Here is a 21,581-nt window from a genome sequence, read left to right as displayed (position 1 = left end):
CTAAGGTTTGAATTTGAGCCTGCTGCCCTGGTGAGCTGCCCTCATGCCAGTTGTCTAGAGAATCCCTAGCCTTCTGCCTGTCTTGTCTTCCTCTTTCATCCCAAGTCCTGCCAGGCAGCATCCATGCAATGGGAATAGGCTGGTCCCCCAAGAAGAAAGTGCTGAGCACACACTGTGAGTGGGGAGTGAGACGGCTCTGCCCCTCACAGCCAGCTCCTCCCAGGCTGGCTGCAATTAGTAGGTCTGTTGCATGTGTGTGGACTCTGAGTTGAATGAGACAGTCTCTCTCCATGTGCACAGCTCATGGCCCCATGACTTAAGCACACACATGCATCCTCCCCAAACTTCTGTCCTTTACATTCTAGGAAATCATAAGAAGCCTGAGAGAAAGGGTGGGGGGGAAGGCATGGGCCAGTTTCCCAGGTTTTCTAATGAAAAATGTATATTGGGGGAAATCATCCAACAACCATCACCAGTAAATTCATGATTCATGAGTCCTCGGGATGTAAAATAGCATTTGGTCAGCGTGATGTTCTGTCTTGGTCTCGACGGAGTCCATTCTGTTCTTGATGAGATTATCAAACTGGTAGCCGTTGCCTACAGAGAGGTCAGGGAGCATTTCTGGGAGGTTGTTATGATACGCCTGACAACAGGGGGACAGAGGAGAAGCCATCAGGCAGGTCACTAGGAGTTCAAAGAATCAAGGAGCTGACACCTTCTGGGAGCTCTAAGGTCAGCCCTTGGCAAACATACCAGCCAAAGTACAGTTGCCATGATGAGGAGGGATTCACCAGCGATGCCAGTCGGTATTCCAAGTCATGTAGACAGATTATGAGAATACACCCCAAAAATTAGACTTTAGAGGCAAAATAGTGAGTGTTTTAAATTATTTTAAAATATATTCTTTATTGGGCACCTGGGTGGCTCAGTCAGTTAAGTGTCTGCCTTCAGCTCAGGTCATGATCCCAGGAGTCCGCTTCTCCCTCTACCCCTCTCCCCTGCTCATGATCTCTCTCATGCTCTCTCTCTCTCTCTCTCGAGTAAATAAACAGAATCTTTAAAAATTTAAAAATAAAAGTAAAAATACTCTTTTTCCTCTTGAAAAGAGACCTGTGATGGTGGGGGGCCTTCTCTGATCATACAGCAGTATGACAAGTCCCTACACCCTCCGGCTCTTCTCTAAGCTGGGACAAACCTTCCTCTGTCTACTTCCGTCCTCTTGCCCCAGAGGCCAAGTCTCTGTCCCCACCCCGACCCTTCCCCTACTAGAATATGCACTTTAATGAGCTGGTTAGGATTTTACTAGATACAAATAAGGTTTAAAAATTAAAAATTAATTAAATATTAAATATTAAATAAAACACAAAACTCCCCCTGGGGCAGGTGCATTAAATGAGCTCCAAGGACTTAGAGCAACTGAAGGGCAGATACAAACTCACAACTCAGTAAGTTGCCTTTCCATAGCAATCATACTCGTACATATATTTTTACGTGCATGTGTAAGTAGTTCTAAGGTTAAGTTCCTAGAACGCGAATTGCTAAAACACAGGGCATATGTATTTAAACTGTGCATAGATATTGCCTAATACCCTTCCAGAAATGTTGTAGAAACATCCCTCCCCACCGGGAAGTGTATGGACATATCCATTCAGAGGAACTTTAAAACAGTCCAATAGAATGGTTTTGTTTCTTTTCCCCTAAGATTCATACTCAGAGGAAAGATCTCAAAACATTCTCCTCAGCCCTGTATCGTGGAATCTGTGAGCTGTTCATGAGCTATAACTCTTTACTGGTGAACTCTTCAAGGTCAGGGTCTTGGCTGTCCTCTCTGTTGATGGGCCCAGAATAAAATGCACATGTACACTAATAGATAACAGCTCTTCTGTTGTCTCCGAGGCTGAATGCTGCAGACAGTTACGGTTAGGCCAGTGACAAGATAAAATATGAGAGGTTAGGCTGCAGACCCCGGTCTTTTACTTACTGTATGCCTCAGTGAGATGGGCAGAACTAGAAGTTAACAGTGAAGTCCACTGAGTATGGCCACCATAGCCTGTGCTTTTTAGGCTCCAGGGCTCCCCCACCCCCATCAGCGCCAAAAAGTGCAGGAGGAGGGATGAGAACCATGAGTTTTTCCAGTCCAAAATTCTGAGTTGGAGACGGTCCGGAGTGCCTTTTCCTACCAGAATATCTTTACTAACTCTTTGCAGTGAATAAATGTAATTGCTATTTAAAAAGTGACAACCTTCAGCTCTGTTAGAAATCCTGATGTACAAGCCTAGATATTACAGGTTGAATTATGCCATCCCCCCTGACCCTGAAAAAATAGGGTAGAGTCCTAATCCCTCGTACCTCAGAATATCCGCTTATTCGGAGATGGGGTCTTTACAGAAGGAGTCAAGTTAAAATGAGGTCATGAGGGTGTGCCCAAATCCAGTATCACTGGCATTGTCATGCAAAGGGGAAATTTAGGGATGCATGGGGGTGCTGTATCACTGAAGCATCTGCCTTTGACTCAAATCATGATCTCAGGGTTCTAGGATTGAGCCCCATGTCAGGCTCTCCGCTCAGCTGCAAGTCTTCTTGTCCCTCTCCCTCTCACTCTGTGATCTCTCTCACTCTCTCTCAAATCAATCAATCAATCAATCAATCTTTGAAAAAAAGGGGGAGGAATTTAGCTATGGAGGCAGACACACACAGGGAGAACATCATGTGAGCATGAGGTCAGTTGTCAGTGATGAATCTACAAGCCAAAGATCTCCAGCAAACCATCAGAAACAAGAAGAGAATCAGGGAACAGCCTCCATCTCAGCCCTCAGAGGACACCAGCACTGCCAAACCCTCGGACTCAGATTTGCAGCCTCTAGAACTGTGAGACAATAGATTTCTGCCATTTTAACTTCCCAGCTGTTGTGGCTTGGTTCACAATGGTCCCAGCATAGCATATGTCCATATATGTTCTCATGTTTCATAAACTTTTATATATTAATATTTCACATGATTATGTATTTAAAACTGGGCAGTCCTTGCTGAGGGCTTCTTTAGAATCTAGAGAGTAGAGTCCTCTTTTTTTTTTTTCCCATTCATACCTGGAATTTCAACCATCAGTCAACCCAATCACCCCCAAATAGTTTTCTTAACTATACCATAATTCACTTTGACACCTAACAAATCCTCTAAGAGTAGACCGTAATCTTGCTCCGTCCACTTTAGCCCCTTGCTATTGTTCTTAAAAAACTTGACTTGCAATACCAGCTTGCAAAGTGGGGAAAGTAGAATGTTCTTAGGTACTTTTGTTTTTTTTTCTTTCTTTAGACTAAGGGTTAACCAACTGTAGACTACGGGCCAAATCCAGCCCACTGTCTGTTTTTGTAAGTAAAGTTTTATTGGAACCCAGCCACATACACATTCATTTACTTACTATGTAGTGTTGATCTCATGCTAGAAAAGCAGAGTTGAGTAGTTTTGACACAGACCGTATGACTCACAAGCCTAAAATATTTATTATCTGACCTTTAGGGAAAAGTAGGTGAGTCACAGAATGAATGAGGCAAATTGAAATTATAGATGTTTCTTATCTTAGGGATGAAATGTTAGGACTAAGACTAGCCATGTCTGAAAAACAGGATGCTTGGGGAGTTGGAAGGGTGTCATCCCAGTCTGATCTCACAGAATTAGATTTAGGTGGCCAATGGCTGTTGAATATGTGCAGTGACACTTGGCAAGGAGAGCACTGGGCTTTCTCAAGCTTGGATCTAAGGTCAAGCAGTCATTTTAAGAACACTTAGAACTCGGGGAACCTGGGTGGCTCAGTGGTGTCCAACTCTTGGTTTAGGCTCAGGTTATAATTTCAGAGTCATGACATCAAGCCCATTTTTGGGCTTTCACTGGGCACGGAACCTGCTTAAGATTCTCTCTCCCTCTGCCCCTACCCCACCTCACCTGCTTGTGTGTATGTGCTTGCACTCTTTCTTTCTCAAAAACAAAAACAAAAAACCCACATAAAACACTTGCAGCTCATTCATTTAGTTCCATGTTCTGGTTCATGAGAGGGACTACCATTTTTTATGCTAATTGTATTAGTTTTCTGTTCCCGTAACAAATCACAATACACCTAATGGCTTAAAACAACACAAATCATCTTACAGCTCTACAGGTCCAAAGACCAGAATGGGTCTCCAGATTAAAATCGAGGTGTCCACAGGCCACATTCCTTTCTGGAGGCTCTAGGATGGGTCTGGTTGCAGAATCAGTTCCTTGTGATTGTAGGACCGAGGTCCCCTTTTTTGCTGGCTGGCAGCAAAGGGTCATTGCCAGTCCCTAGAGGTCACTGCATTCCTTGACTCATGACCCCTTCCTTCATGGTCAGAGCCAGCAACCACAGATCAAGTCTTTACACTTTCAGTGGCTCTGACCTCATCTTCTACCTCCTCCTTGCTGTTAAAGATTCGTGACTAGATTAGATAACCCTTAATAATAGTCCAGGATAATCTCCCTGTTTACCTGTCAGCCTATAAATAATCTTGATTCTGTCTCAACGCTAATTCCCTTTTGCCACAAAAGGTAACATAGTCCCACCTTCTAGGGATTAGAATGTAATAGACATCTCACAGGGAGTGGGGAGGTCACCACACTAACACTAGAGTTTAGTAAATAGTGCTCTTTTTTGGGAGTCAGAATCAGTTGGGTTTATTTTTCTCAAGTTCTCAAGTAGTATGCTTTCTAAACAGATTGCAGTTTCTGTAACCTATGGCTTTTAACTGATTTTCCTAAATTTAAAACACGTTCTCATTCATATGCTCTTATTTCCAGAATAAAATGCATGTTGCCATATCATGTTCCTCTTCATGTAGGAAAAGACCAATATGGAAATAGTTGTGTTGTTTTATTTTGCTCTTTTCTGATCACTAAATTAATTCAATTACTTTAAAGATTTAAACAATTCAGAAAGAGTAAATAATATATATAAGCATATACATTATAAGTAATATATTTATATATGTTATATAGAGAGATTTCTTAAAAATGGTATTACACGACAGTGTTTTGTAACTTTCTTTTTTACTTTATGTACATACTTTTATACTTTGTGTGTGTGTGTACTTTATATATACACATATATTAGGGAAACATTTTCTATGTCATAGATACTGAAATATATTCTCAATTTTAGTAGTTGCCCTTATGGAAATAACTAAATTATTCACTTAGTCTTGTTGATGAGCATTTAGGTTACTTCCAGTTTTTTCTAATTTGAATAAAAAGCCTCCTTTTGGGTACTTGATAGTATCCTTGGGAAAATACCTGCACTGCAAAATGAAAAATACGCACATGTGTGAGGCTTCGGGATTTGTTGCAATTTATTGCAAATAATCACGAAAAAGTTTATAAGTACTCATTTATAGTAGTGGCCATGTATCAAGAGCTCACACGGCTCCATTTGTTTTTCCTAGACAGACAATGGAACGCGTCACATTGCAAAACCAGCTCCAGCAACTTCTAGAAGCCCAGAAATCAGAGTCACTCCTTTCTTCACCCAGGTAATACTAGGAACATGGGTGGTTAGTGTGCTTAGTTATCTTTAATCTCTGAGCCTTCTTTTGGACTTTTAGAAAAGATATCTTTAAAGAAGACAACAATATTTTATTTTTATAAAGAGGAATAAAATTGACAGCTTACAGGGGAAAAAAGCTCTGGATCTAAAGTCAGAAAACCTGGGTTCATCTCTGGCTGTGACATTTCTTCATTCCCTGATTATAAGCAAGTCACGTACTCTTCCAGACTCTATTTCTTCATCTTTTAAAATGGGAACATGAATACGTAGGTTCGTAAGGTTGTTGAAGATGAGAACAATGGAGGAAATTAGTGCCAAATGGATGTATAAACAGTAGAGCAGTAGATAAATATATCATCATGGCATTAGGTATGAGGCACTACTATACTCTGGTCGTAGTTGCCACTCTGGAGATTGGTTTGTGTGGACCTTAAGGGATTATCCTTATTCCAGTCCTATTGATTTGTTGTAAGTCATTCATGGCAGTGAAGGAAATCAGTGAGAGGAAATCCCCTCATATGTTCTTCATCATCTTTCAGTTCACCATCCTCCCCGGCTTCCAGAAGGTCCCAGTGGAAATCTCCAGATGCAGATGATGAGTCTGTAGCCAAAAGCAAACCTGGAGTCCAAGAGGGGATTCAGGTTCTCGGAAGCCTGTCAGCATCCAGCCGGGCCAGGGTCAAAGCAAAAGACGAAGATTCTGACAAAATCCTACGCCAGTTACTGGGAAAGGATATCTCAGAGAGCGTCTGCACCCAGGAAAAGCTGTCCTTGGAATTCCAAGATTCCCAGGCTTCCTCTAGAAACTCCAAGAAGATCCCTGTGGAGAAGAGGGAACTGAAGTTAGCTCGGCTGAGGCAGCTGATGCAGCGGTCCCTGAGTGAGTCCGACACCGATTCCAATACCTCTGAGGACCCCAAGAGCACACCTGTAAGGAAGGCGGACAGGCCCCGGCCGCAGCCCATCGTGGGAGGTATGGAGAGTGTGGACAGCGCAGAAAGCTTACACCTGATGATAAAGAAACACACCTTGACATCAGGACGTAGGTTTCCTTTTGGCATCAAGGCCTCCAAATCTCTGGATGGCCATAGCCCATCCCCCACCTCAGAGAGCAGCGAACCTGACTTGGAATCCCAATGTCCCGGCTCAGGGACCACTCCCCCAAGCCAGCCATCTGGAGACCCCACTCAGCCTAGCCCTGACAGCACTGTTGCCCAGAAAATGGCTATGAGCCCCAAGAGTGCCCTCAAGTCTCCATCTTCCAAGCGCCGGACCTCCCAGAACTTGAAACTCAGAGTTACCTTTGAGGAGCCTGTGGTACAGATGGAACAAAGTAGCCTTGAGCTAAATGGAGAAAAGGAGAGAGATAAAGGCAGGACCCTCCAGAGGGCCTCCATGAGTAGTGAATCGGGGGACCAACTGAAAAGGCCTTTTGGAACCTTCCGGTCTATCATGGAGACACTCAGCGGCAACCAAAACAATAATAATAACTACCAGGCAGCCAACCAGCTGAAGACGTCCACGCTGCCCTTAACCTCACTTGGCAGGAAGACAACAGATGCCAAGGGAAATCCCGTGAACTCTGCTAGCAAAGGAAAGAATAAGGCGGTGAGTTCTATTTGGAGACTCTCTTTTTTGCCTTTGAATTCACTATGCTGTTCCTCACGCTAAGATGGGTGACCCTTGCCACCATGAGGGAATCCCCAGAAAAATTCCCAAGAGATGCACGGAACGCCGCATCCATGTGTTTTCTAATGAGATATGGCATATTAGAGTCTAGGCCCTTGGCTCTTCCTTTAGAAAATGCTCTAAGAGAGAAAGATCAAATACACCACAGGACATGATATGCTGATCCTCCAGTTGCCCAAAATAGTGTGACCCCTGAGTGTTAGGAGTCCTAACCTGGGAGGCATTTCTACATGATCAGACCACCAGGTGGTGTGAAATCAGGCCCTTCCTTGGCACTTGGTCTTCCTCGGGAAGCGTTTGCTCTGCTTATCTGACTCGCTAGTCAAACCCAGTGGAAGAGCATGTAAAGAGATACTCTATTTCTAAAGACTTAACTGCTCAACTCTGGGATGACCTTTAACATGAATACACCCGCAGGGACCCTCTGCATTGGCATTTTATGACACAACCCCCCCTGAGCGTTGATCAGGATAATGCCGGAGCCATCTAAAGCACTCAGTACCTGAGGCATGGCCGAGTGTGCCATGAACTACGTTTTGTAATTGTATTTCCTAGAAAGGCATGCACTTTAAAAATCAGTGAAGAGCTAGGAACATTTTTATCAGCGATAAATGTTGCTCTGTGCTCTGTGCATGCGGTGCCATCCCCCCAAAAATGGTATGGCATCCCAGAAGGTGAACCTCTAAGGAATGGAAGGACCCCAAATATCCCCCCAATCTAGAGAGTTCCAATGTGGATAATTGATTATGAGCCATAAGGAGAAACCTCCTGACGCTGAGGTTTAAGACCTGTCCAGATTCTTTTTGCAATTCTGAAATCGAGTTTCTGTTAATATCACTCTCATTAATTGAACGCCCATTTTAACTACACATTGAATTCCAACGTGAATTCTTTGTCGTAAGGGACTTCCGTGTTGTATGCATTTCATCTAGAAAAGTCCCCCCACCCGCTGCCCCACGTGCTCCAATCGCTAGCCCCTTTGGGTTTCACTTGGCCAGCCTTACCTTGCTCACATTAGACTTTCCCAAGTCACTTAATGGGTTCTGTCACCGGGAGGGAACGGATGACCTCAGCAGCTCCCTGTGCTCCTGAACGTGTGAACAAAGCTTCTGTCCACTAATCTGCCTCCTGCATGCCTCCTGTTGTTTGGGACACATGCATGTGCCGAGCTCTGTTGCATGTTTCAGATGATGTTTAATTGCACCTCTCCAGGAGATGTACGGCAGCTGCATCACCCTTTCTTCTAACACGCTGACCGAAGAGCCTCAGCATAACCGCGCACGGTACGTGGTGCTAGCTCGCGGGTCCGTCGCGCACTGGGGCCATGCCTTGGCTTCCAGCAGCGTGACCTTTGAAACCACGGTCCCTGAGCACCCTTAGCAGGAACTGATACCGACAAAGAAAATGACCCCTTCCCCCGCAACACAAACCCTCAACAGAAGCAGCCAGTCTTATAATGGGGCTTTAGAAAGGGACCAAGGGCCCGATTGTGGCGGGGTTTCATTCCAGCCGCAGAGGGCAGAGGAAGCTACTCACCTTACAAACATGCTGAGTCTCCCGGTTGACTTTGGCTTTCAGTCTTTGTTTTAATGGATTCAAGTACCCAGTAAGTATAGAAATTAAATTTCCTGTCACGGGTGGACGGAGTCGATCTCTGATCAGAATCGGAGCTGTGAAGGAGGGCTGAGGTTTTATTTCATTGCTGATGCTAGACTGAAAGCTCCTTTCATCACTGTGCTTGGGAGAAGCAAGGCCCTGCCATTCTGAAGCTGCTCTCGCTTAACGCTCAGAACCCCGGTGCCCTGCCGTCAGCCCGTCTGGGTGTGCCCACCAGACAAACCACGGGGCTTTTCCAAACAAAATATTTACGCTTCAAAATGCATGGACTGTGTACAGAAAAGATTCATCTTCACAGGTCCCCGGGGGCTTGGGCGCTTCACTGGGCAAAGTCCTTCTGCATCCGGACTTTCGTTCCTCCCTCCCCCCCCCCACCTCCCAAACAAAGCAGGAAAAGAGAGCAGTGAAAGGAGAGTCGTGGAGGGCGACTTCCTGCACTTGGTGCATGGGGTGACTGGCTTCTGTCAGAAGAAACCCCCAAATTCATGTTAAGGGAGGTTGCCACTTTTAAATCATTCAATCTTGCTTTGATATGATTAAGTTAAAAGAAAAACCCGGCACGCCTTGCAGCACCCTTCCAAAATCCTCTGCAGTGTTTTTATGAATGTGCATGTTTCTATAGAATGACAAACACACCCAAATCGGAGTGTGTGTATTGTAAGTATAAATTTATAAATTTTAGTTCAGAATACCAAGGCACAAGAAATGTCACTCTTTTTGTTGTTGTTGTTTTTGACCCTTTAAATCAAGTTTAATCTGCTCCAGGTCTCTGGTCAGCCCAAAGGAGAAGTAAATCTCTGGCATTTCTGGGAGTGCCCCTAGGGGACTCATTAATTCAGTACATTGAAGGAAGCATCTTGGAGCTTAGGTATTTACTGTTCACCAATATTCAGCTTGGGTCAGGCTCACACAGTGCCAGAGTTTGGGCTGCTTCCGGCCACCCTGGGGCAGGGAATCTCAACCAGTTTTGTGAACCCAGGGCTTGGGGTAGGAAGGAAATAGAAAGGGGAAAAAAAAAATGTCCATTCCCTTCCCAGACATTGGTATTAGGCACCTTCTGTTTCTCTCAACCCACCTCCCCACCGCCATGCCCTTCTTAGTCCTAGGTGAGGTCAGGTGTGTCTTCTGGTACCTGGAAGATTCTGTTCTTGTCCTTAAACAGAAATCACCAGCAATACCCTCAGGAAAGGCAGCACAAAGACTTGACAAACTCTTGGGGGAGGGAGAAGGAGAACATCTCTCATCTCTCGAAGGTTCCTACAATACCTAGAAACAAGACAGTTAGTATCACGGTAGACTGTCCTGCCAGAAATATTTCATCCTGTCTTTTTATAAGCCATGGAACAAAGCTGAATGACCTTCTGTAATAGAATTACAAAAGTCAGAGCACCAAGTGAGGCTTTGGGGCTACAGAGCTATCTAACTCTAGGTTAAACCTTTCCTACTCAGTTTAGGGAACAATACTTCTAACGGCTCAGTTTTGAGCCTCAGAGTCACTGGATTTTCATATTAACAGAATTTGAGTTCAGTGATAAGCAGAAATCCGAAAATAAAAATATTCAGTGTATTTAAATAAGCATCCTGTGATTTCTGTTTAAGGACAAGAACAGAATCTTCCAGGTACCAGAAGACCCCTTCCCCTCCCTCCTTTATAAATTAACCTCTAATTTATCATGGTTCTCGTGTGTTCCACAGAAAGAGAAAAGTCCCTTGTTGGCTCACCCTGGAGAGGGGAGGCTTCTCGGATTCCCCCATAAATGACACAGAGGCAGAGAGAATGGGGCCAAGGTCACTCTTTAGACAAAATAAGGGTGGATAGCTATAGTGGAAATGAAGATTCCTCTGAGAAATTAACACTAGCATGAGATCGTGGGCATGAAAAACACCTAACTGACTGTAGCACTTGCTTCATATTGTCCACGGGACCCACTGAAGGAACGTCCCACAGAAAGTTACATTGTAGAAAGGAACCCACGTGTTCCTCCCTCAGTGATGCCTTCAAATCCTGGCCCGAGAATTTGCTTGAAGGCTAAACATCTCCTCTTGGGTAATGGAGATTCTCCAGGCTTATGTAACTGTGGAAACCAATGGCAGTCGTTGGGTTGGAGTTGGTTCCAAAAATTAATGCCATCAAATAGCCCTATCCCTATGAGCACAGGAGAAAGAGTGGGGCCCTAGCACCTAGTTGCAGGCATACACTAGAGTCACATTTTAGTTCCTAAGTAATGTTTATTTTTTCCTGGTAAGGGAAAGATAGGAGCAATAAACACATTTGAAAGAACATCACCTCTGGGTGGGGGTTCTGTTTGCTATTTATTTTCCTACATTGGTCACAGCTTGATAGCCCAGAATCTAAATTTCTTTTCAATGCCCTTTAAAATTAGATCCAACTCCATTACTCTGGACAGCTTTCCCAGAGTGTTTACACAGACGATGATGACTTTGTTTATAACAAACAGATTTATCTTTACTTTTTCCTATCAAGGATGAGTTGGTTTTGAATTATCACAACCCCAAGGGGATGTTTGCAATTATTGTCTTAAAACGCCAATAAGACATTCATTTCCCAGAGTTTAAGTCTAAGTGAGACCTGGGACATGTGGCATGAGCTTTGCATCCAGCTACCAAGAGACAGAGGACATCAGCCTCCTGGCGACCCCTAGCCACGCCCTCCGTGACCACAGTGCCACTGTGGCCTGAAACCCTTGTCCTCCTGCCAACACCAGCGCAGACTGCTTCAGAAGACAGGAAGTGATAAACACTATGAGTGTGGGTTTTACTGCCAAGGAATCAGCCACCTGGGAAATGATCCATCCAGAGCCAAGAGCTACAGTATCCGATATTTTGCGTAGATGTCAAGGTTGTTCAATAACCCCTCAACAAGAGTCATATATTTGGCCTGATGTGACGTGAGGTGTGGCAGTGGTCATCTGTGAGGCCCAGTAAGAGGTCAGAGTTGAGGGTGCCACCCACTCCAACACACACACAGATGCAAGTGCTTGCACACAACACACATTATGTCCTTACTGTCAGGATACTGAACAAAAAAAAGTGAACAAAGATGGGGAAATCATTGGAAAAGTAGAGGTGAGGCCCTGGCTGAGAGCTGTCTCCCAAGTACAGTGAGTGCCCTCAGCCCCACTGATGAGCATTTCCAGACTCATGATGGGAAAATCCAGTTGGCACCAAAAATACTAGCCCCTGATCTTGCTGAACAAAGGCATCCTTGCCGTCATTTCTCTGGATATAAGAAAATAACCACATTCTAATCTTGTCTTTAATTTTTTTAGCTTAAAGTATCTATTTTTAATCCATATGCTTTTTTAAGAATTCTTGAAAGGATGCGTCTCTTATTTCTTGGTCACGGCTGTGTGATACTTCCAGGACTTAGTTCTAGAGAAACCTCCCCAGGAGCAGACAGAGTCTTCTCAATGTAACAGTTTAGAAAAGTTGGTTCAAGGGCTAATACAAAAAGGGAATTTAGTGATTACAGACAATGGCATTATTGCTCAAAAATTATAATTTCGACTTCTAAGCCATGATCTGAAGTGGATATTCATTTTTAAAATACTAGCTCTGGGGCCTAGAGCCAGCCCATCAGCAGGAACTGATATCAGTTCCCTGAGGTGACTTCCTCTACTCCCGAACCCCCTAGAACCCACTTGGTCTCCTTCCCCTCCTTTCCTCCCCATGTGTCCCCAGCTTCGGTGTGTTCCCTGTACAACTCTTATCCCTCCCACGCTCACCTCTGCCTCTTTAGGGTTCATACTAGTTTCACAGGAAAAAAACCCATATTTTGTACTAGAGCTTTGTCCCTATGACTTAGAGGAGAGAGGAAAACCCAGTCTTGAACATTTCCCCAAGAGCAGGTTCTCCTTTGCATGGGCCATGGTTTTGCATTACCCTTGGCTGTTGCACAGCAGAATCTTGTGTGTGGAGGGAAATACTCATGTTGTGGGGAATAGTTAAAATGATCAGACCCTCCCAGTGTCTCAGCACAACTTCGCAAGCCCTTAATAACAGCCACTAGAGTTCCCAAGGTTGACCAGAACCTGATTCACAAATGGAGTTTTTCTTCATACATGCCGTATATCCACCGGGAAAAGGAGAAAGCATGTTCTGCCACAGAAAGACAATTACAGTTTAGTCTCCAAATATGAGGAGCTGAGACACAGAAAAAAGCTATTGCAATTGAGATCCCAGGTTCAGTCTTCAAGCACTGCCCTTGGAAGGCAGGAAATGAACATGTGCAACAGCCAGGAACAAGTAGGAGGGTCCAGAGAGAAGACCTTCCTTCAAAACCAAAACCATCCCCCCAGAAACGCGTTCTTTCAGCATGTGAATCCTGGTTTGAATGCAATCACAGAATTGAAGAACAAATGACTCCCTTCTCCCACCTCCATCTTCTTTTCCTCCCTCCGCTCCACGGTCCTGGGGTGAACCATGAAATGTCACAGAGGAAACCGTCCTGTTAGTGTCCTATAGACACCATCTCTGTTACCACGGGGGTTTCTCCGAACATTAAAAGAGAAGGTCCTGTCTATAAGCTCAGAGGAAGGCTGGAGTTTCCAAGAAGCAGCAATTCATTTGAGGTTTAAAGTACCAGCTAGAGACTTTACCCAGACAACTTCCAGTACCTTCACCAAGCATCCCTGCTCCAACCACAGTCATGTGGGATTTTCCTTCCCACGCTGAGACTCGAGCGGATGCATTACCTTCCCAAATGCCACATCCCTGGTTTGCCAGTGCACTCAACGGCACCACTGTCTTTCCCTCTAAGCCCGGCATTTCATTGTGCCAGTATGAGACATGCTGCCTTCCTAAAAGAGATCAGAACCCAGGAAGAATTAAAAGACTATACAGCTAAAACACAGTAAACTCCAGGAAACGCATAGGAGCTTCATGAGGGTGGGGACCCTTGACAGCCTCCCCACAACCCCCATTTGTAACCCCAGTGTCCAGCTTGGTGCCTGGCCCATGCTAGAGACTTCATAAATATTTGGTGAGAAAGAGTAGAGAGAGAAAAGAAAGAAGAGGTAAAAGCAGAAACAAAATAAAAAGGACTGAGCCTGTCATCCCAAGGAAAGATGGTGTCCTCCATCTAATATCTAGGCCCTTCGATTATAGGCCCACCTGCCTACAGTGAGTTTTTCGTGTGGGTACTTGGAGGGCAAGTTGTTTCTTCTTTAGCTGGAATCCCATTTTTTAGTAGATGGGATTTAGAGATTTGCTCTCAGTGTAGTTCTGAAGGAGATCACAAAAGTAACAAAGTCTCCCTGTTTTGGGTATCAGTGGAAGAGTAATGCATGCCCGCAGACCCTTTTAGACTAATCCTCTAAGTAAATTGCTATCTGGTCACGATGGGTTTTGGAAATGTGGAATCCGTGCCTAGATGAATCAGCAAGTTAGATTACTTGCAAAACTGTTATTTAAATTTAAGCCTTTTCTTCTTCCCAATTTTGGTCACTGAGAATGTGATTTCATATCCAAAAATGAAATCAAGGAACAGCTAATTATCTGAATAATTCATGCCAGAAATTACCCAAACAATTCTGTTCCTTTGAATACTGGTAATTCAGGACTAGGGGGGAAATTGAAGGATTCGGGGAGGCCTGAATTATCCTGATATTATTCAAATAAATGTCTCAAATACACACTCGGCTCTTATCATGCTGGGTTGTGTCCTGCAGAAAGTGTTCTTTTTTAATGTTCTTGATCATGACACCCCTCATATTAAAGTAGAAATACTCTGGTAGTGTCTAAATGATGAGATCATCCTTAAATTACAAACTAACGCTTCTTTTTAGCTTTTATTGATTTTTCATTTACATTTTTGTTGAGCTGCTATAGGTTCATATATATATACATATATATATACACACACACACATTCATATATATAGAGAGAGAAAGACAGAGAAAGACAGACAGTAATGCTAGCGTTCTAACAAAAATTTGCTCTCCTCTGCCCAATCTACCCTGTTCTGTAATCCCACTCCTCTGAATCAATCACTTTGCTTTCTTTCACAAGTATTTTCTAGTATTCTGCCTTGTTAAGTCACGTGCTCATTCAGATATTTAACTTTAGATATTCTCTCTGTTCATTCTACTATAATTCTATAGAATAAAATGATAGCTCACACTTATAAAGCAATTACAAGTACGAAAGAATATTCCAGGCACCACACGCATCATAACTGTTTTAACCTTCATAATGACCTAGTGTGTTAGGTACTATTATTATCAAATTTTGCATATTGGAAGCCAAGGCACAGAGAGATTATGATCTTACCCTAGCTTGTATAGTAATGATGATAATGAATTATGGAGCCAGGATTCAAAGAATCTATATTCTCCACAAATAATCAAACTTATCTAGCTCTATTTTAGCACCTAACACTGCCCCCTACCCCCAAACACACACAAACACACACACACACCCATCCTTCCTCTTCCCACCATTAATAATACAGTTGTATCTCTCTTTGGGGTTAAGTCAGTATTTGGTGTTGTTTATTAGTATGGCTGTATAAATATTAATCACATTAGGTCCCAGGAGTATGTCATAATGTGTTTTCTTTCTAATTATAATTATAACCTTACATTTGGGGGGCAGAAAATAATTTTGACTTCTCAGTTTATAATTCCTTTCTAAATACTTTGTGGGAGACAGAAACCTCCCTTTAGCACATTCAGGCAGATTAGGTGTCTCTCATTTTGTCTGTTGGTGGAGACAACCTCTGTCCCCCTGCCCCAGTCTGGACTGCTGTTATCTAGCAGTGCTGTACAGTTGTCTTCCTGGTGTTCCCCGCCCCCCAATACATTATTCTGGGAATTGCTTCTGCTTCTCTCCTGTGTAGAGCCCTGTTTCCTGAATCCATCTTCTACCATTTTGGGTTTATGCTCATGTTTTAGTAAACACATCTTCCCTTCTTTGGGAGGTGAATGGGTGCTAAATTTGTTGAGACCTTGCCTGTCTGAAAACATCTTCAATTTGCCCTCATACTGGGTTAGATGTATTTGGCTGGGTATAGAATTCTAGGTAGGAAACACTTCTCCTCAGAATCTCTAACACATTTCATTTTCCTCTTGCTTCCAGTGTGCCTGTTGCAAAGTTCCATTCTTCTCAAATTGCAAATCCCTTGGAAGCTATTGTGATTTTCTCTTTATCCCCAGTATTTTGATTTATTGATGCTTTGTCATGATGCCATTAACATTCCTGACATGTGGGCACGCAGCAGGCCTTTTCAGTCTGGAAGCCTATATGTTTCAGTTCTGGGAAATTTTTTTGTACAATTTCTTTGAAATTTTTGTCCATTGCAATTTCTCTGTTCACTCTTTCTGGAAATCATACTATTGTAATGTTGGGCACACTGAATCGATCCTCAGATTTGCTAACTAGTTTTCTATTTTTATCCATACTTTTGTCTTTTGTTGTTCTTTTAGGAAAGAACTTTTGCTTTTTTATTTTTTTTAGGAAAGAACTAACCTCTACCTTCCAACCTTCTAATTTTTTATTTTTGCTATAATAGTGTTAATTTCTAAAAGTACCTTGTTGGTTTTCTCTGTTTCCTTATTGTAGCATTATACATGTGAATTTTACAGACAAATATAAATATATATGTTTTTTTCTTTTCCTCCTTTTTGCAGTAAAAAGTATTGCAGTAAGTATTTGCAGTAAAAGGTATTTACATTGGTATTATTTTACTGTATGAAGGTACTATTTTTAATCCTTCATTTTATTGAGATTTCGGCCTTCTTCTTCTTTTGACTTATAGCAGCTCTTTCTATATTGCATATTAGAAAGACTAACCCTTTATGGTATGAATTACAGACATTTTCCCAGTGTTTCTTTCCTTGTTAAAGATTTTAAAGCTCTCATTAGCTCCGTATGTTATCTCTAGTCACTTTGACTTCCGTTTCTGTTGATTTTGGTTCTGTCTTTCATAGTAGCACTTTCCTCAAATATCTAATGATCTCTGACTCATTTATATTCACTAAAGCTGAGTGGAGGTTCTGACTTAATGGGTGAGGCTTGTTGACTGGTCAGTGTTGCTTCACATCAACTGGTGAGGACTAGGCTCTTCTGTTGGGAAAGTCCCTACTAGTATTTGTAAGTCTGTTCTCTTGGCCAGTTCATTTCTCAAGTTAAGGAAACTCCAGTCTCCTGCTAGTGCCCATAGCCTGAGTGCCAAAAATTCATGAGTCAGACTAATAGGAGATGGGTTGAGAATCATATTCTCACTTAGGGAGACTTTCATTTAATCTCATGGGTTCTGCCCCCTTTAGCTGAATTCTGTCTGGTTCGCACCTTGCAAATTGTAACCTCCAGTCTTTTTCACAGTGGGAAAGAGACAGTTACCCAGCTACACTGGGTCAGAGAGATAATCTGGGATCTGACTTGCTACTTCCAAAAATTTTTCCAATAATCTGGGGTACCTGGGTGGCTCAGTGGGTTAAGCCTCTGCCTTTGGCTCAGGTCATGATCTCCAGGTCCTGGGATCGAGCCCCACATCAGGCTCTCTGCTCAGTGGGGAACCTGCTTCTCCCTCTCTCTCTGTGCCTGCCTCTCTGCCTACTTGTGATCTCTCTCTGTGTCAAATAAATAAAATCTTTTAAAAAATTTTTTTCCCAATAATCTTCCTATTTTTAGCACCCATTCAGCACCCACTGTCACTTCCAGAAATACATGGTGCTTTTGGTTTCTGCATCTTGCAGCATAGATCAGTTTGCTGGGTTCCCTGCCCATGGGCTTAGATTTCTGCATCTTCTGCTCAGCTGAATCAGCTCCACAGGCCCTTCGACCTTCCTGTTTCTGAAATAGTGTTGGTATTTTGTGTATTATCATCCCCTCTCACTTCCCTTATTTGTTTAGGTTTATTCCTTTCTTATTTCTTTACTTTCCTTTTTTAGTGTTGTTTTGTGAGAATGGGGTGATGAATGTGTGTGTTTAATCCACCATGTTTAATTGGAAGTCCTTAGAGCATCTTTTTACCAATCAGGTTTTTCTTTCCCTTTCTTCCCTTTATTGCCCATAGACAATCTCTAAAGTTCTACTCAGGGCACTTGGCTGGCTTGGTCAGTAAAGCTTGCAACTCTTAATCTCAGGGTTGTAAGCTCGAGCCCCACATTGGGTGTAGAGATTACTTAAAAGTAAAATCTTTTTAAAAAATTAATAAATTTCTATTCAGAGGAATAAATAAAGTAAGAATTAGAACTTTCAGGTGTTGATGAGGATCAAATACTTCCTGGAACACTGAAAATAGTCTACACAGTCTTTGCAAGCAAGCATGATTTTGAGGCCATAACACTCCACTTGAAGCTCCCCATCCAAATATGTCCTCGTGTTAGCAAGTAGCATTACTGGAAACACTTTGTTTTTGTCTAATGTAGCAACAAGAAGGAATTTATTAATATGTAGACTCACCCACCTTCAGAAGGTGACTCCTCTCAGAAGATTTTTATACCCAGAATGTGAACAAATGTGTCCACCTAGAGGGAAATTCACTTACAAAGCATGACTGTTCAAGGCTTAAGCTTGTACTTCTTTCCATAGGCTTACTAGGTATCAAATATGGGGGGTGGGGTGGGGTGGGGGTGGAGAACAGCATTACTTTTTCCTGGTCTTTTTTTCTTTTTTCCCTAGACTTTCCTACTCATTGTCTTCCAGCCGTAATCACACCACCAAATAAGCATCTTCTTTGAATAATTAGGACTCAAGCTTATTGGACATTAAAGATGTCACCAATGAATCCATGTCAATAAAATATAAACATCTCATTTCCACTCAACCAGCATTACTATACTTACTATTTGATTTGACGTGACTTTGACATGAATTTTATAAAATTCACTTGACTAGAATCTTGCCTGGATTCCAGTCAGGATGATTGAGAAATAACTTCCAGAACCAAATTAAAAAGTGTTTGCCAAGTGTGTGTTATTACATGACTGTAGTTTTTTATTGTTTAAAGAGTGGTTTATATGAAAAGAATAATTTGCCTAGTAGAATAAAGTGTTCTTCAGTGTGGTTTGTATGAGGATAATTTCCATTTTTGGTAAGTTGTTTTAGTGGTGTTGTCTTGTAACTTGACCATAGTTTTATCTAATTCTGGCCTTTATGGTTTTTCTTCTGCTTAGGCATAATGACATCAATAGAAAAATGAAGAAATCCTACAGCATAAAGCACAATGCTGAGCCAGAGTCAAAAGAACTCTTCTTGTAAATCGTTTTTTTCTTCTCTCTCATTGCTGCCCTTTGGACACTATTGGAAATTTCTGGACTATCCACTGTGGAAATAGAATCATGAGAAAAATGCCTCACCAGCAGAAGAACAATATCAGGATGCCTTAAATTTATAGTGGTAGACTATATAATACACATTTTGGGGTGATATTTGTATATATAACTTGTTTCTCAAGAGATGCCATTTAAAAGCATGATTGGGCCAATGTATGTTTTTTAAGATTGGATTGGTATGTCCACCAAGCCACTGGCCCCATCTTGTCTTTCATCAGTTGCATGAGTGTTTGCTAATGTTGACTGAACTTTCCTAGTAAAATGGGCAGTTTGGGCTCAGCTCCTCAGTGAGACCAGGTCAGTGGTATTGTTTTCTGTCAAGGGTGGTTTGTTTTTTTTTTTTCTGTCATTTCTACTTTTTGTATAAAGGAAATAAAACAATGTTAACAGCACCTAGAAGCTTGGGGCACCTATTTTGTAATAAGCCTGTGATGTTCTGCTTTCTAAGGGACCTTGAGAGTATTTTGATTGCTGATATTTTATTTCAGGAACAAACTGCCTGTTTTAGCTATTTTCCCATAGGGGTGAAATAAAACATTCTAGTTTTCATTAAGTACTAAAGGATCAGACAAGTATATAAAGTAAGTCAATTCCTTCTGTCTTCTCAAATCCCAGCGTTGACATGGGAAAATACTAATGACAGCTAAGGATTCAGCCCCTGCTTGGGTCACTTTTTCTGTCTAGAACACATTATGAGACCTGTCTAATCCCTTTAGGAGACAGTGTGGAGCCTGAGTTTATAACAACCCTATTGTTGATACAGCTCTTTCAGTCCATGTAAGCAGTAAGTTCCAGATGGTTTCGTCCTATCATGTAAAAATATATTTCTGCTGCAACTTCAAGAGTTTTATTTTCAAAGTGTTGGCATGGCCCATAAGAGGCCTGTCAAATTTTAGTCTGGAAGTTGAGTGTGTGCTTCCCAGTAGGAGGGAGCCCTATATGTTATTCACAGTTACAAGCAGTGTTCCAGCCATCAGATATGGGCCATTCTGTATCTTGGTTGACACAAGAGGCCAAGGTACTAAGTTAGGAGGTAATCTTAGATATATGGGTAACAAACCTGGCCTGACAAACTTGGGCTTGACAAGATGCAATGAGGTATAGAAGAAGGACCTTTTAGGTACCAGTCACACTTACATAGTTATATTCCTACAACCAATTTATAGCTTAGCAAATTAAAGTTCAGAAAGCTTTCAGTCCTACGTCCAAAGTAATACAACTTGTAAACAGCAGACTTGGCTCTGGCCCAGCTTTGCTCATTATTCCCACTGGACTAGTACACAGGGATCCTGAGTTGTGTTGGCTCTACTTCTGGATGGGTCTTGGGGAAGAAACACTGCATCCTCAATCAACCTGGAAAAGGGCAAGACTGGCCTGCATGCACATCTAGGAGGTGAGTTCCTTCCGACCTACAGAGCAACATGTCTAGGAATTCAACCAAATAGTTCTGTCATTGCTTGGGTCCTCTGAGTTCTTGTCATTATAGCCTAGTGTCCTTCATAGCTCTGAGTTGCTCATGTGGTTTTTTTCCTCAAATGAGAGTCCCTATTCTGATCTTGGCCCCTTGGCCTCAGGGATCCTCTCTACTTCTTCACATTTTATTGTGGGGTCCTAGGTTTGCAATTCTAATATAGAATATATGGCCAGCACATGTGGAGATTCTCGTGATTTCTGCTTGGTACACATAAGCCAAGTTTTGGATTTCATTCTAGAATGGGGCTTGCAAGGGAAAGGTACCCAGAGAATTCTCTTTCTGTTCCCCAGAAGCCCCAGCTTTGTTCTTAGACAGACTGGGTTTTTAAACTTAAAAGTTGAAGGGGGGAACATTCTGTAGAGATTTTTATGAGCCAGACACAGAGTTCCCAATTAAATGTAGCAGAGAAAACCAAGAGTTTGAAAACAAGAGATGCTACCTTGACCAAGAAAACTGGCAATTCAATTGTTTATGGACACAAGCACTTCAGACACCAGAATATTAAACCCTGAAGACCAAAGATTAAATTTAAAAAAAAGGCAAAATAGGAAAATCAAGTAGATTCAGATGAGCCAAACTGCCGACATAATGCATTCTGTGTTTATTGATGTTGTTAGCACACTAAAAATGCTGATCCTTAAATCACACATGTATACCATCTTTACCATCCAAGTTCTTTATGAAATGGATAAATTACGCTTGCTTGAAATAAATAGAAATGATGTGTTCCTTACCACAAGCTCAGTTGTGTGCAGAATTTATAAAATGAAACACAGACTTATTTCTTCACAGAAATGGAGACACACATGTTAAAGAAAGAGAGAGTGTTTCCTTGAAGTTAGCGGAACTTTGGGGCCCCCCGCCCCCTCTCCCTCCCACTGGGCTAGTAAAATGAGTGAAGCTCTATCTGCCTGCCTAATTACATGCAGCAGAGCTGGAAACTCAGCCCCAC

General features: G+C 42.4%; 1 protein-coding gene across 5 annotated transcripts in view; it reads left to right on the top strand.

Annotated features, from left to right (window-relative positions):
* The window catches only part of SNCAIP (synuclein alpha interacting protein), a 157,109-nt gene extending 137,040 nt beyond the window's left edge, over positions 1-20,069 (top strand). For 3 of the 5 annotated variants that reach the window (XM_059418433.1, XM_059418432.1, XM_059418434.1), the window contains exons 9-12: positions 5,451-5,537; positions 6,091-7,159; positions 8,453-8,523; positions 18,997-20,069. In XM_059418433.1, the coding sequence (XP_059274416.1) occupies positions 5,451-5,537; positions 6,091-7,159; positions 8,453-8,523; positions 18,997-19,081 (1,312 nt within the window). In that variant the 3' untranslated portion in view covers positions 19,082-20,069. Of the gene's footprint in view, positions 1-5,450; positions 5,538-6,090; positions 7,160-8,427; positions 8,524-18,996 lie in introns of all 5 variants that reach the window. The other 2 variants (XM_059418435.1, XM_059418436.1) reach the window with 2 other exon arrangements.
* Positions 20,070-21,581: the final 1,512 nt, after the last annotated feature.

This window comes from Mustela nigripes, chromosome 12, assembly GCF_022355385.1.
Source record: "Mustela nigripes isolate SB6536 chromosome 12, MUSNIG.SB6536, whole genome shotgun sequence".
Taxonomy (NCBI): domain Eukaryota; kingdom Metazoa; phylum Chordata; class Mammalia; order Carnivora; family Mustelidae; genus Mustela; species Mustela nigripes.
The sequence above is the reverse complement of the archived record's forward strand: the minus strand, read 5'-3'. Positions and strand labels throughout refer to the sequence as shown.